General features: G+C 34.1%; 1 protein-coding gene and 1 long non-coding RNA gene across 2 annotated transcripts; both read right to left on the reverse strand.

The window, feature by feature from the left end:
• On the reverse strand, positions 1-2949 carry LOC120069015 (short-chain dehydrogenase TIC 32 A, chloroplastic-like). The gene is made up of 7 exons (XM_039020674.2): positions 2681-2949; positions 2352-2592; positions 2161-2240; positions 1902-2064; positions 1746-1827; positions 1575-1662; positions 1-1497 (listed from the first exon to the last, which is right to left on the reverse strand). Exons 1-7 carry the CDS (start codon positions 2793-2795, stop codon positions 1259-1261), a joined length of 1008 nt encoding a protein of 335 aa, XP_038876602.1. The 5' UTR covers positions 2796-2949; the 3' UTR covers positions 1-1258.
• Positions 2950-10853: 7904 nt separating this feature from the next.
• On the reverse strand, positions 10854-11709 carry LOC120069018 (uncharacterized). The gene is made up of 2 exons (XR_016524664.1): positions 11218-11709; positions 10854-11133 (listed from the first exon to the last, which is right to left on the reverse strand). It is a non-coding gene; the product is annotated as an uncharacterized LOC120069018 (long non-coding RNA).
• Between the last annotated feature and the right edge of the window lie 1734 nt (positions 11710-13443).

The following is a 13443-nucleotide window of genomic DNA, read 5'->3' on the forward strand; positions in this document are numbered from 1 at the left end:
TTTAGCTATAACACCTTAAATTCTTTCTTAAAAACACATTTAAATTCATAGTCACTTACTTTAAAAAAAAAAAAAAAAAATCGAAAACTACTTTTAAAATTTAGAAAACTACTTTTAAAATTTAGAAAACATATCACATAAATCATGGAAGGGAGGGTTTGAATTATATAGTTGGGAATGGGAGGTGTGTGTTACTTGAGACTTGAGAGGGTTGAAAGTTTTGGTGCATGCACCTATTATGTCCCTATGGCACATGCTAGCAGGGACCTCCCAGTTTAATTTTCCTCACCAACAGCGACTTATCAATTTCTCAAACTAATTCTAATTCAAAGCCGCATCTTAGTTCTGACTTCTGACCACCCCAATTTTGGAGCATATGACAGCCTATGTAGGGTTGGGCATGAAAATTAAAAAATTGAACCAAACCAAGCTGATTCAATGACTTGGTTCGGATATGATTTTTTTTTTCTTTTTGGGTATAGTGTTGGACATCTCGGTTTTATATTTGTGAAAACCTAATACTTTTCGTTTGAAAAACAATGAAAATCGAACCAAACTGATAGTAAATAAACTATACAAAAAACCTAATATTAAACCTCACTTTTAAGTTTCAGCCACCTTCCTTGCGCTCTCTCACTCAACAGTTTATCACTTATGTTTACAACGTCGCGCCACTGTCCTTGCAGTGACGATGCAATAGCGCCGTCAAACGACGGACAACCTATTGGACACACCTTTCCTCTCATATTCTCTCTCTATCTGGTTACGATCCCTAGCATCCCAAACACCAAGAAGAACCAAATCGATCGATTACTTGTCAAATTAGACATTAGTTCAATCCCGTTTTGGTTGGCTCAAAACCCAACTACCCGGAATAGGTCTCATTCAAATGACCTCCAAAATTAACTCCATATAATACCAATTAAATAGTTAAAATTTACTTTTATCATGTTTAAAATCACTATGTAATACACATTTAATTTAACACTTCTAATCACGATTTTTTGTTTGTTGATTTTGAATAATTAAAATATTTTTTTGAGTAATTTTGAAAATGACAAGGGGATTTTAACCATTGTAGAATCATTCTTCCAAACATGTCATTAGATGTTGTTGGAATTACTGTTTGAAATAGTTTATTTTCAAAATTAGGCAGAAAGGATGATATATGACTATTATTTATTTGAACTCAAAGAATCAAAGCAATATAAAAGTTCATAAACCAATTCAATCCAATTGATTGATTGAATTGTTGAGATTAGGGTTGAGGCTTACCATTTAAAGTGGAGACGATGGTTTCCGAGGCGGACCATAGACGTTCGGCCAAGTGCGCTGATTTGGTATTGGAATCACAGCTTCCTTGTTCATTGCAATCCGCAAAATATTTTCCATTCACATTTTCCACGTTCCGGTTCGTGGCTACGTAACAACTTGTTGCTGCGCTTTGAGGAATTGTCTTCAACAACTTTGATTTGGACGCCAGGTAGAAAATCAAATCTACATTCTCATCAAAATTGATCATTCATATATACTTTTTAGACTGATTAATTTCCATGTAGAATGAACAGTAATACCAGTGATGAAGCCTTCACGATCTCTGTTTAAATTGGTTCTCACAACGCCCGGATGAACGCAGTTTACCGTAACATTTGCCTTCATTTCCTGTTTCGATTTTGTCAATATCCAACATGGACGTGAAATCCTTCCATGAAAATAGCAATGATTATGATTTATGGAAGAAAAACCTGGAGTCTGTGAGCTAGTTGTACGGTGTGCAAGACATTTGCGAGCTTGGAGAACGCGTAAGCGCGTGTCGCATCGTACTCTCTACTTCGAATGATCATCACAATCGCTATGATCAGAGCGCCATTAATGCATAAGAAAAGGAGAATTAATCGTACCTATTGTTGTTGTTCCGGCTTATCTGGCTGAGATATTCGAATATGTCGCCGGAAAACCCGCTGTGGATGTTGGACGTCACGTTCACTATTCGGCCTTGGATTCCCGTCGATTTGGCCGTTTCTGTCATCTTGTTCAACAGAAGTTTTGTCAAGAGAAAATGACCTACATTACCGATTTGATCGATTCGATCAGTAATGGTGAAAGGCCTCATGATTAAAAGAGATGAAAATAAATTTGTTCTATATATAATGTTCTTGCCTAGATAATTAGTAGCGAAGGTCATTTCAATTCCGTCTTCAGAACTCGCACGTTCGTAACAGAACCTGCCTGCGTTGTTTCTGAAAATTAGAAACGAAACTGAGTTTTAGTCTCTTCGATCAATTAAATGTCGTTTAATTTGTTCGTTCGATTCAACGGAGTGAAATTAGCGATGTTTTTGGATGAATTACATGAGGACATTAAGAGGCAAATTTAAGGACTCGAATTCGGAGACGAAGTTCATGACGGAATTCAGAGAGCTAAGATCGAGAACCATCACCGTGATTCTTGAATGATCGAAACATTCCAATTCTGATACGATTCTCGTCTTCGCTTCCTCAGCGGCTTTTAGGTTGCGAGCCGGAATGACGATCCTTGCGCCGCGCTTGGCTAAGACTCTCGTCGTCTCCTCTCCGATTCCCGACGTTGCTCCTGCGCCAAAATTTGTTAGAGTGAATTAAAAAATGAAATGTAATGGAATCAGAATCAGAATCAAAATTCGGAGTTCAGATAAAATAACCTGTGACTATGACGGTGATGGAACTCAGATGAGTACAAGATCGAGTGACTTCTTCGGCGGTGGATTTGGAGCCGTAGCCGCTTGCTCCGGCGGAACCGACAAGGTACCTGAGCATTTCAAGGATGGAAATGGAAGAGGCCGAGACTTTTGAGGAGACGTTATGAGTTTGGTTTGGAGAATTTGAAATTGAAACTAAAGATAATTTTATTGTTATTATTATTATTATTTTGAGACATTGATAATTTTAATTAATTAGTAAGGAAAACAAAAGGGAATGAATGTGAAAATCCGAATTAAAACAATCCACCCTGTCGATGAAAGTTTTTTCTGTTTTCGTGTTTGCTAACTTTGTAAAAATAATAGTTGTTTTGAATGTAGTAAAATAAACCCAAATATTTATAAATATAATAAAATTTTACAGTGTACCAATATCATTGAATTAAGTTTATTTGAAGTATTACTCCAAATTATATTATATCTCATTTGACATTATCTATCTTATTATTTTTCAATACCATTCTATATTTTATCTTTTTTTATAGATTATCCCGCTCTTTTTGCATATAAATATTACGTGTCTAGGGAATTGTTAGAAAGGATAAAAATGAAAATGAAGAATAATATGTGGGTGCATCTCAGGATGCACTCGTCTTTATGCATCATACAGATAAGGAATGAATTATTATTATTTTTTTAAAAAAAGTATAAAGATATTTACAATTTGATGAAATATACAAAAATAGGTGGAGTATGAGATGCACATAAATATTTTTCAAAGATGAAATATGTACTTCATGTAGCTAATTTAAAATCATTTGTTTGTCACTAGCAAAAAAAAAAAAAAAAAATGAGGATAGCTTAAAATGATCCTTACATTTGCAAGGGCAAGTTCGGTAGGCAATTTTTTATTTTTTATTTTATGATTCATTTTGTTGAGTGTGTTTGACAAATGCATTTTATGGAAACTTTTCTATTTTGTTATATTTTCAGTGTGTTTAGATTTAAATTTGAAATTTTAAAACACATATATTATTTAAGTTTTAAACTTAGTTCATATTTGTTAGACTGATATATTTTATTGTAAAATAATAATTATACAAATTGATTAACATAATACATGTTCATAAATTAATTAATACAATAATTTATATTCAATTTAGTATTTATTGGATAACTAAGCCTAGCTAGTTTTATGATAAATATATTATTAGACATAACAAAATTTGGTTTATTGAATCTTTTATATCCCGTATAACCATTTGGTTTTTTAAAATTAAGCCTATAAACATCTCTTTCGTCCATAAATTTCTTACCTTGTCATCTAATTTCTACCAATATCTTTAACAATCAGGCCAAGTTTTGAAATCTCAAAATAGTAGTTTTTAAAAATCTATTTTTTGTTTTTGAAATTTGACTAAGAATCTAACTCTATCATTTAATAAAGACGAAATTCATGGTAAGAAATTGAGAGAAAATATGCTTAATTTTTACAAAGCAAAAAATAGAAAATAAAATGGTTACCAAATCAAACAGGACTTCTTTTCAAATTGACTACCAAACAAGCCCTAACCATTCATAAGAGTTAGGTTTGAAATCTTACCACTTTGTTAGAACCAATATTGATTAATATGTCAAAATGAGCATAAATCTGTATAGAATTTGCGACCACGAAACCTGTGATTCAAATTTAGCCATATTTATTATACTAAAAGAAATAAGAATATATTCTTATTTAATAGTGTTGGTTTTTTTTAAGGGTATATATTTAATAGTGTTGTTGGAATAAAGTAATCATATAGTGATATGAAATTAAAATGGCGAGATTAAATTAAGGGACAAGCTACATAATTATACAAAATAGCACAAATATATATAGTTTTATTACATCTGTGGCCAAAGTGAGGTTTAATGATATTGCCTTTGTATAGCAACTGAGTAAAGCATGCATTGATATACGGTTGTTGTTACGTGTGTCCCTCGTCTACCAGTGGGTAAAATAGGAAAAGGAATTTACCAAACGGCCAGACTAAACAGCATATTATATTGAATAGGGTCGCTATCATTTTTAAATTAGAAAAATCTAAAATGCAAACGTTCATCCAAATAAAGAAAAAAAAAAATAGTTATGAAAGGATAAAAAAGGACAAGTGAATTCAAAGGTTAGTAAACCCTAACACCCAAAATGAGAGAGATTTAAATCAATGGTATCAATTATTAAGATCTCGCTGGTTAATCATTTCAGACAGTTCGGTAAACATTTGATTTTTTAAAAAATTAAGTATATTTCATCCACATTTCTTACCATGATTTAGATCTTACAACGATTGAATTCTTAGCCAAATTTATAAAACAAAAACAAATTTTGAAAGCTATTTTCTTTAGTTTTGAAAATTTTGTTGGATTTTTTAAAACTATTGGTAAAAAGTAAATAACAAAGGAATAAATTTAGAGGTGAAAATAGTGTCCATAGACTTAATTTTCAAAAGCAAAATGATTACGAAACAAAACTTTCATTTTTTTTGTTTTAAAAAATTAAGTCTATTTTCTCCTCATTTCTTACAATAATTTGCATATTCCTTAAGTACAATAGTTGAATTCTTAACCAAATTCAAAAACAAAAACAAGTTTTTAAAAGTTTTTTTTTTCCAAATTTTACTTGGTTTTTTAAACTATTGGTAAAAAGTAAGTAACAAATGAAGAAATTTGGAGGTGAAAGTAGGGTCTATAAACTAAATTTTTAAAAATAAAAAATTAAAAACGAAATAGTTATCCAACGGAGATTAAACTTATAGGGAGGTGATATTGATTTTATTATTATTATTTTGGAATCACAAATCCTCTATTAGGTTGTATAATTAGTGTAAACCCCTGAACTTTTTTTTTATTGGATAATCAAGTTTAAGGCCCCTTAATTATGAGTTAAGATGTGAATTAATGTCAATGAAAAAGTAGTTATGTATAGTGAATGATGTGTTTGAAATATAAGAGAAGGAAAATTTTCTAAGTGTTATGACTATATGCGTTCAGGTTGTAACACGGTGGACGTGTAGAGAGTTGGAGAAGTCTATTAATGGTAAGCCAAAAAAGGGCAAGAAAATATGTTAAGTATGGAACGTTGGGTTCTTAGGTGAAGTAGGAACAAGTTAACAGTTAGAAAGGAGAGGGTTCTATGCATTGGAATTGGTAGGCGCCATGCAGCCAACTTGGTTGAATGACCTGACAAGAGGCCGGGGGGGGGGGGGGGGGGGGGGGGAAGCACCAATCAAAAATCCCCAAGGTGGCTAAGTATAGCAAGTGGTATGTAGGGTTTATGCAACCAACTTTGTATACCATTGTTGAGGGCTAAGTTGACAAAGGATGCAACAGACGATCATGCATTAAAGGGAGAATTCTTAGATGGTCGCAAGACCATGCGACCAACCTTAAGCTAAGGAATTCATCTTAATTAACAAATAAGTAAGGTAGGTGATAGCCTTGCAAACATTAATAAAGGGATAAGCTCGCCAAGTGGCAATTAATTAAGCAAACTCTTCATGCAAACCCAAGTATAAAGAGGCTTAACCAAGAAGAAAACCGTTTAGCCAAAAATTTTCTAATGCCTAAGTGAGGAAGTGTTGCCATATGAAAACCTTGGAAGTTGAAGAACTCTTTGTTGGGTTTTATGTCCTAAAAACTCACAGTTTATAAAATGATAAACATTTTCTATAATCAATAAACTTATTATTGATTTCATAAATTGTATGAAAGTCTAAATCCAATAAAATAAGACCCACGACTATTGTATGAGTATTTGAACTTTATGTGGAGACATAAGAGTGGATCAGGTTCGAGTAAATAGTTTAAATTATCTATGGTACATGAACGAGGTTGGCTACCTTATTCTAGTAACACCATTGAACGCGGCCTACACTGTAGTTGTTATAAAGAGTTGTAAAGTGTTACATACGCTATGATCCTAATTCGTATATGTTATGACATGAGGAGTGGAGGCGTCCTATGCAATGAGTTTGCATAAGATCAGGACCAAGAAATAAGTCACTTTTACTTTATAACGTTATTTAATATTTAAGACTGACTATTTCACCTAGATGACTTAGGTAACTCGATCTTAATCCTGAGCTAACTATAAACTCTTGTTTATTCGGGATTGCTCTTAGATTTGCATAATTGAGGGTTGGCTCAATAAGACTCCCATTTTAGGGGTAAGATTGGATAGATAGTTGGGGACATAGGGTGCAAGATAGAGTTCACGCCTACTTGATTTAGGGATAGGAGAAAGGTTGTTCTCTCAAGTACTGATTCCAGGTCTTGAACAAGGGGCCTCATCCTCTCACTGGACTAAGAGAGTCTGGTTTAATGATTGGATCACAAATCAGTTGTTCATTAGAGGATCAGTAGGGACTTAAGGAATAAGACGTAATCTCGGGGGTAAAGTAAATATTTGACCCAGCCGTTATTACGAACAATCTGTGAAGAGTCAACTTACTGATTATGGTTAAATCATGTGGACATAATATATCTACAGTGAGGGTAGTGCAACTATGGGCTTTAGTGGAGTGACCCATTAGTTAACGAATTGGGATTAATTTGGTCTAATGAGTTTAGCCAATTAATCTCTGTAGGTCCGCAAGGTCCCCCTACTAGCTCGTAATGGACTAGCATTAGAATAACGTGATAAGTTAATTTGAAATATTCAAATTAGAATTAAGAGAATTAGTAATTATATGAGATATAATTACATGTTTAATTTAATAATTAAACGAAATAGGAATATATATATATATATATATATATATATATATATTTAGATATGATTTAAATATATAAATATGGATATGTGTTAAAATTAATTTAATATTTGATATTAAATTAATTAAGTTTTATTTAATAACTAATTTATGAAATTAATTAAAATTTTTATTTTTTAAAATCAAAATGATAAAATTGGAAAAGAGAAAAACACAAAATGGAAAAAGAAGATTTTCCATTATCCATCTTTGAAGTAGCTCACACATAATGCATCTTCTTGGCTTTGTCTTCTTCAATTATGAGCTGCAACTCATGCAACTCACTCCTTTGCATGTTGATCTGCAATATAGTAAAGAGATTGAAGTGAAAAACGAGAATGCAATCCATAGAGAATTTTAGAGAAATTCGGGTTGAAGAAAGGGTTCTTCAACAAGGTTGTTGCAATGAGCTTTTTTTCTTCATCCCTTAATTCAAACTTGTTTTGAGTCCCACAACTCAATCTAGAGCACCAAGAGAATAGTGGAGAAGATTTTGAGGTGGTCTGCAACAAGATATGGAGAAGATAACAGTTGGAGAATGAGCTTTGAAGAAGTTCCAAAAGGTATGTCTTTAGACTCACTTGTTTTTCTACAAGAGCATGTTTTATATTTTGCCAAAATTAGTGAATTTGAATGCTTAGATGATTCTTGTGCTTCCGCTATTGTTGATACAATCCTATAATTGGTATCAAAGTATCAAATAAACATTAAATTCGGTTTAAGTTTGGTTTTGTGGGTGTTTTATATGAGAAATATGAAACTGGTGCACTGATATGATTTTCTGAGATTTGGCTATTTAATTCTCTTTAATTTCTCATTTAAATTTGTAAATGGCTCTTGCGTGATGAGCTGTAATGTGTTCCCAAGAGTCTGTAATTTATTTGGAGTCATTAGAGTTGAAATTAAGCTGTAAATCGAAGAAACAAGCGAAGAGGTCGAGTTGTTGTTCTAGAAAATTAGCATATGTTCTTATCGTTGTTGAGCTTCAGTAGCTAAACGATCATTTAGCTTCATGCGTTAGACAATGTGAAGAAAAGCTAAGCGATCGTGTAGCTTTGGGTGTTGATCGTTGAGGTATTCTGCGCTAGACGATCGTGTACCTGCTAGAGTTAAGCGATGTGTTATGTGTTATATTGCTATACGATGGCATTACATGATCATGTAGCTTCAGTGGGAGCTAAGTGATACGATGAAGAGCTATACGATAGCCCTGAGCGATTGCTTACTACGATTGTTTATCTTTGATCGGAAGCTAAACGATACGTTGAGTTTCTAAGCGATAGCACTACGTGATCGCTTACCTTTGTGCGACAGCTGGGCGATGCGTTGAATGCTATGCAATGGCATTAAGCGATCGTTTACCTTTATAGAGCTAAGCGATCATGTAGTAAATTGTCAGTGTTAAACGATAGACCTGCGCGTTTGTGTAGACACTAAGCGATCGTGTAACTATGCGATAAAAGGAAAATACTACATTTACTAAACGATCAAACATTTACTAAACGATAAGGAAAAATGCAAGATGATGGTCGTCATTGCTAAACGATGAGACATAGCGAGATGTTGAACATGAGCAAAGGCTGCTAGTTCGACCGGTTCTCTTGTGGTCTAGTCTGGTTCAGCTTCGAATGGTTCTTGGTTGGTCCGGTTCAGACGGTTCGAGTCTGGTTCAAGCTACTTGGGTTCGGTTTGGAGCAGTTCGAACGGTTCAAAGGCAATTTTGAAGCTGATTTGTAATAGTTAGGTTTCTATCTAACGACCCGACTCCCTAGGACTCGAGCTAGGTCGTTACTATATACATGCATGTATAGAATTTAAAATGATACATTTTCATAGCGAAATAAATGCTAAATAAATAAAGTCAAATAAAATATTTTCATTAAAACTAAATAAAAGCCAAATAACAGGATACCCATAAATCATAATTAGAAATTTAATGAGTCTAGAAAACCATAAAAGTTTGGAAACGAATACTAATCAGTAAGTTTCAAACATGAAGACTGAAAGTGGGAAAAAAACATTAAAGAAATCTAAACATCATGAGCAGAAGCATAAAACTGGTCCCAGTGGCTCGATCACGGATTCCGCTTGTCACTCGCCAATGCGTCCCTACTCTGGGTGAGCATAAAAATACTCAATAAGTAACCTCACTACTAGGGTCAGGTTAAGCATCTATGTCCTCTAGATGTCAACCTCTGGTGGAACATATAAACTGTCCTAGTCCTCCTGGGACTCATACATACATGAAAAACTGATTTCTATCCTACTGTAGCTAAATATGCCCACTACCTCTAGTAAGTCCCGTAGGACCCACAACCTATAGTTAATCCTGAAGGAAACACAATCTCTTATGTACGCATGATTATGCATACACCTCTTTCGTATACACATAACTCACTTAATGTGTACCTCTTTCGTACACATGGTTACGTATATACCTCTTTCGTATACACATAACCCACTTAATGTGTGCCTCTTTCGTACACATGGTTACGTATACACCTCTTTCGTGTACACATAACCCACTTAATGTGTACCTCTTTCATACACATGGTTACGTATACACATAACCCACCGAATGTGTACCTCTTGTACCTCTTTCGTACACCTGGTTAAGTATACACCTCTTTTGTATATACATAACCCACTGAATGTGTACCTCTTTCATACACCTGGTTAAGTATATGCCTCTTTCGTATACACATAACCCACTGAGTATGTACCTTTTTCGTACACCCCAGATCTCTCTATAAATGTAGGGATATGTACCTCTTTCGTACACATGGTTATGTATACACCTCTTTCGTATACACATAACCCACTGAGTATGTACCTTTTTCGTACACCCCAGATCCTCTCTATAAATGTAGGGATATGTACCTCTTTCGTACACATGGTTATGTATACACCTCTTTCGTATACACATAACCCACTGAGTGTGCACCTCTTAGTACACACTAGTACACTCTAGGTATGTATCACTTTCATACACACCAGCTCTAGTACATCTCTTTCATGTACTAGTGCCCTTGGACATGCATCACTTTCATGCAATCACATAGTCTGGAAAGGAAAATATATTGCATTTAACTTCATATTACATATAACGTTCACATGATTATGAATCCTCTAAAATCTCCTGATCAAGGTCATATTAATTAACCTCAACATACGTAATTAATCTACTATTAATGGACCCACTCTAGTACATCACTTTCATGCACGTTACATCAACAAAAGTTTCAACTTTTGCCTAACTTTAAGACATTCCAATAATAGTGCCGCTTAACTCATAAGTTAGGGTCATGCTCAATCATCCTTTTCATATATCTCATAAAATTCTAAATCATGCTCATACATTAACATGCTTCAGACATATTATCACATGCTCATATATCTTTTCCAAAGATTTCATTCAATCTCAAAACAATCAAAATTATCCTTGTAACTATTCTTACACCCCTCAACATAAATCATAGATTTATCAACACAAAAGCGATTCCAATAGTAAGATTACTTACCTCAGAATTAAATCTAAATACATTATTCTACAAACAAGCAATTGATGATAAAGTAAAGAGTGTGAACTAGAACCCAAAGCAAACTTGATCAACTGTCACTTCCAAGCTTTGACTCCAAAATCTTCATAAAATACCCAAAACCATCCTCCAAAATTATCATAAAACAAATAATTTAAACTCATACCCAATAGGTAACAAAAACAAATTCAAGAAATCACCAAAACCTTACCCAAAATCAAGGATTCCGGCGAAATCAAAACAAAATCCAACGAGAAGGAGCCGAAGACGTCCGAGGGTGGTGAGTGGTCTGGGCTGAAGAGATCCAACGGCGTCGGCTTGTTGGAGAAGAGTGGCTCAGACGAAACTAACAGGCGACTGGCTCGGCAACGATACGGTGAACAGTGAAGGAAGATCAGCGCATAGCTCGGCAGATCTGTGGCGTGCGACACGACCGACCATCGACCGAGACCTTCAGACGTGACGACGTGACGTCGTCTAGAGCTACGGCTGCGGCGGCTGATCGACGACGAGACGAAAACTGGCGGCTTCAGGTTTGGCAGACGTGGGCAGCGGCGAGGTCGGTCTGGACAGTGGGGGAGGCGGCGACAAGGTCGGTCTGGGCAGTGAGGGTGGCAGCAGCGGCAGGAGGAAAAAGTTTGGGGAAGAAGGGTTTCTTGCGTGGGGAGAAGGGATGGGTTTCTTGTTATTTTAAAATAATAATAATAATAATAATAACTGAAAGGGATGAGTTTCTTTTTATTTAAAAAATAATAATAATAATAAGTAAAAAGGAAATAATATTATTATTTTTCTTTCTTTAAATCATTTAAATCATTTAAATCATCCCTTTTGAGCTTTGAAGCCTGGTTATTATTATTTTTTACTTAATGGAAGACAATATCTAAAATGGAAGACATTTAAATCATTTCCTTAATTCACTTTATACTATATATTTTCTTTCTTTTTTAAAAGAAAATTAATTCCTGCCATTAATTTTCAAATTGAATTTCAAAATTGAATAATTTTCACATCAACACTTAAATTCCCGCACTTATGCTTTAAATCCAAAATTCCAAAAATGCCCTCCAATAACAAAATTTGAAATTATATATAAAAAAAAGTGAAAATTCGGTGTGTTACATTCTATTTGCTTGTTTTTGCCAAAACTAAAACCATATCAGTCTGTATTTAATTATTTATCCATTTGATGTATGTTATAATCTTGTATGTGCATATAGTATGCCATTTAGATTTAAAATCTCACCATAGGAAGCATGTTACATACATTGAAAGTATGTTATAATTGTTATAATATATAGTATGCATGTTAGGGTTTCTTGTATTTAATATAAATGTTATATTAAATGTTGAATGCCTCATGTAAGTTATGGATAAATAGCATGTCTAAAGTTTTATAAGTTGTTATAAAATTGGGTTAGACATTTAAAATTCATAAACAACGGTTGCATGCTCACATAGGTTGATCACCTGTTTTAATTGTTAAAACTTATAAAACATAGAATAACTCAACCAGTATATAATCCTGTCTAAGGCTTGGGGTATTTAAGTTGACGGGTTACAAAACACCTCCTACCTGGGGATTATGGCCGAATAATTGAGCGTTGGTAACCGGTTTTATGAGCATACGTGAGTGATATGAGGTAATAAAATAGTTTATTACCTAGACATCGTAGGTTAAAATCCAATTATAAGAGTTATACTTGGATAAACCACATTGATTTAGGGTTGTTTTATTAGCCGAAAAGAGCCTAAGTATAAATCTAGCCAAAATAGAACACTTTAGTGGCAGTTTAATATCTTCTATATGATAGAATTATTAGAAAACTTCAGTGGGAGATTAATAACATATACGATACATTATTTTTAGCTCTCACGTCTCTAAGAGTTCACAATCCAGATTTAAGCAGTACTTCGTGTCACCCTGTGAGTGACCTCCCTGCTGAGAGTAATTTTTAGCTTAAATCTAGATTTCAATGAATAAGAGGAAGTTGTTCAAATATAAGTCTATTATACGATAAATAGATTTCAACTGCTACATCTCTATATAGTTTACACTATGAGATTCATATGATGCTTTGTGTCACCCTGGAAGTGACCTCCCTACGGAAAGTGTTTTGTATGAGTCAATATCAAGGTAAACGGAGGAAGTAGTTCATAGTAAGTGGGTGAAGGATATGTGTCAATATATCCTATGGTCTCCTCCATTAGTCTGAACCATGAGATTCCTATGTTGCGCCTGCTGGTTTGCCTTAAGCGGCCATTTGCTAATCGTTTAGCGACGACTATCCACACGAAGGGTTGTAAAATAGAATTCAGAACCAGACTTCAGTAAAATGAATAGGGTTTTATAGTTCCATCTTGGATATTGTCTTCCATTTTGGAGGCAAGTTCATACCATTCTATAAGATCTGAAAATGGTGGGTCACACTTACAA

Source organism: Benincasa hispida, chromosome 11 (genome assembly GCF_027475165.1).
Source record: "Benincasa hispida cultivar pf3 chromosome 11, pf3_genome.v1.1, whole genome shotgun sequence".
In the NCBI taxonomy this organism is placed as follows: domain Eukaryota; kingdom Viridiplantae; phylum Streptophyta; class Magnoliopsida; order Cucurbitales; family Cucurbitaceae; genus Benincasa; species Benincasa hispida.

What these genes read in the sequence shown, in the direction of transcription:
- LOC120069015 (XM_039020674.2), bottom strand. Translation starts at nt 2,795, where the DNA reads ATGCTCAGGTACCTTGTCGGTTCCGCCGGAGCAAGCGGCTACGGCTCC. An exon ending in TTGCCTCTTAATGTCCTCAT is followed by an intron (nt 2,241 to 2,351) that starts GTAATTCATCCA and finishes TCTAATTTTCAG; the next exon opens with AAACAACGCAGGCAGGTTCT. An exon ending in TCGTGAAGGCTTCATCACTG is followed by an intron (nt 1,498 to 1,574) that starts GTATTACTGTTC and finishes ATGAGAATGTAG; the next exon opens with ATTTGATTTTCTACCTGGCG.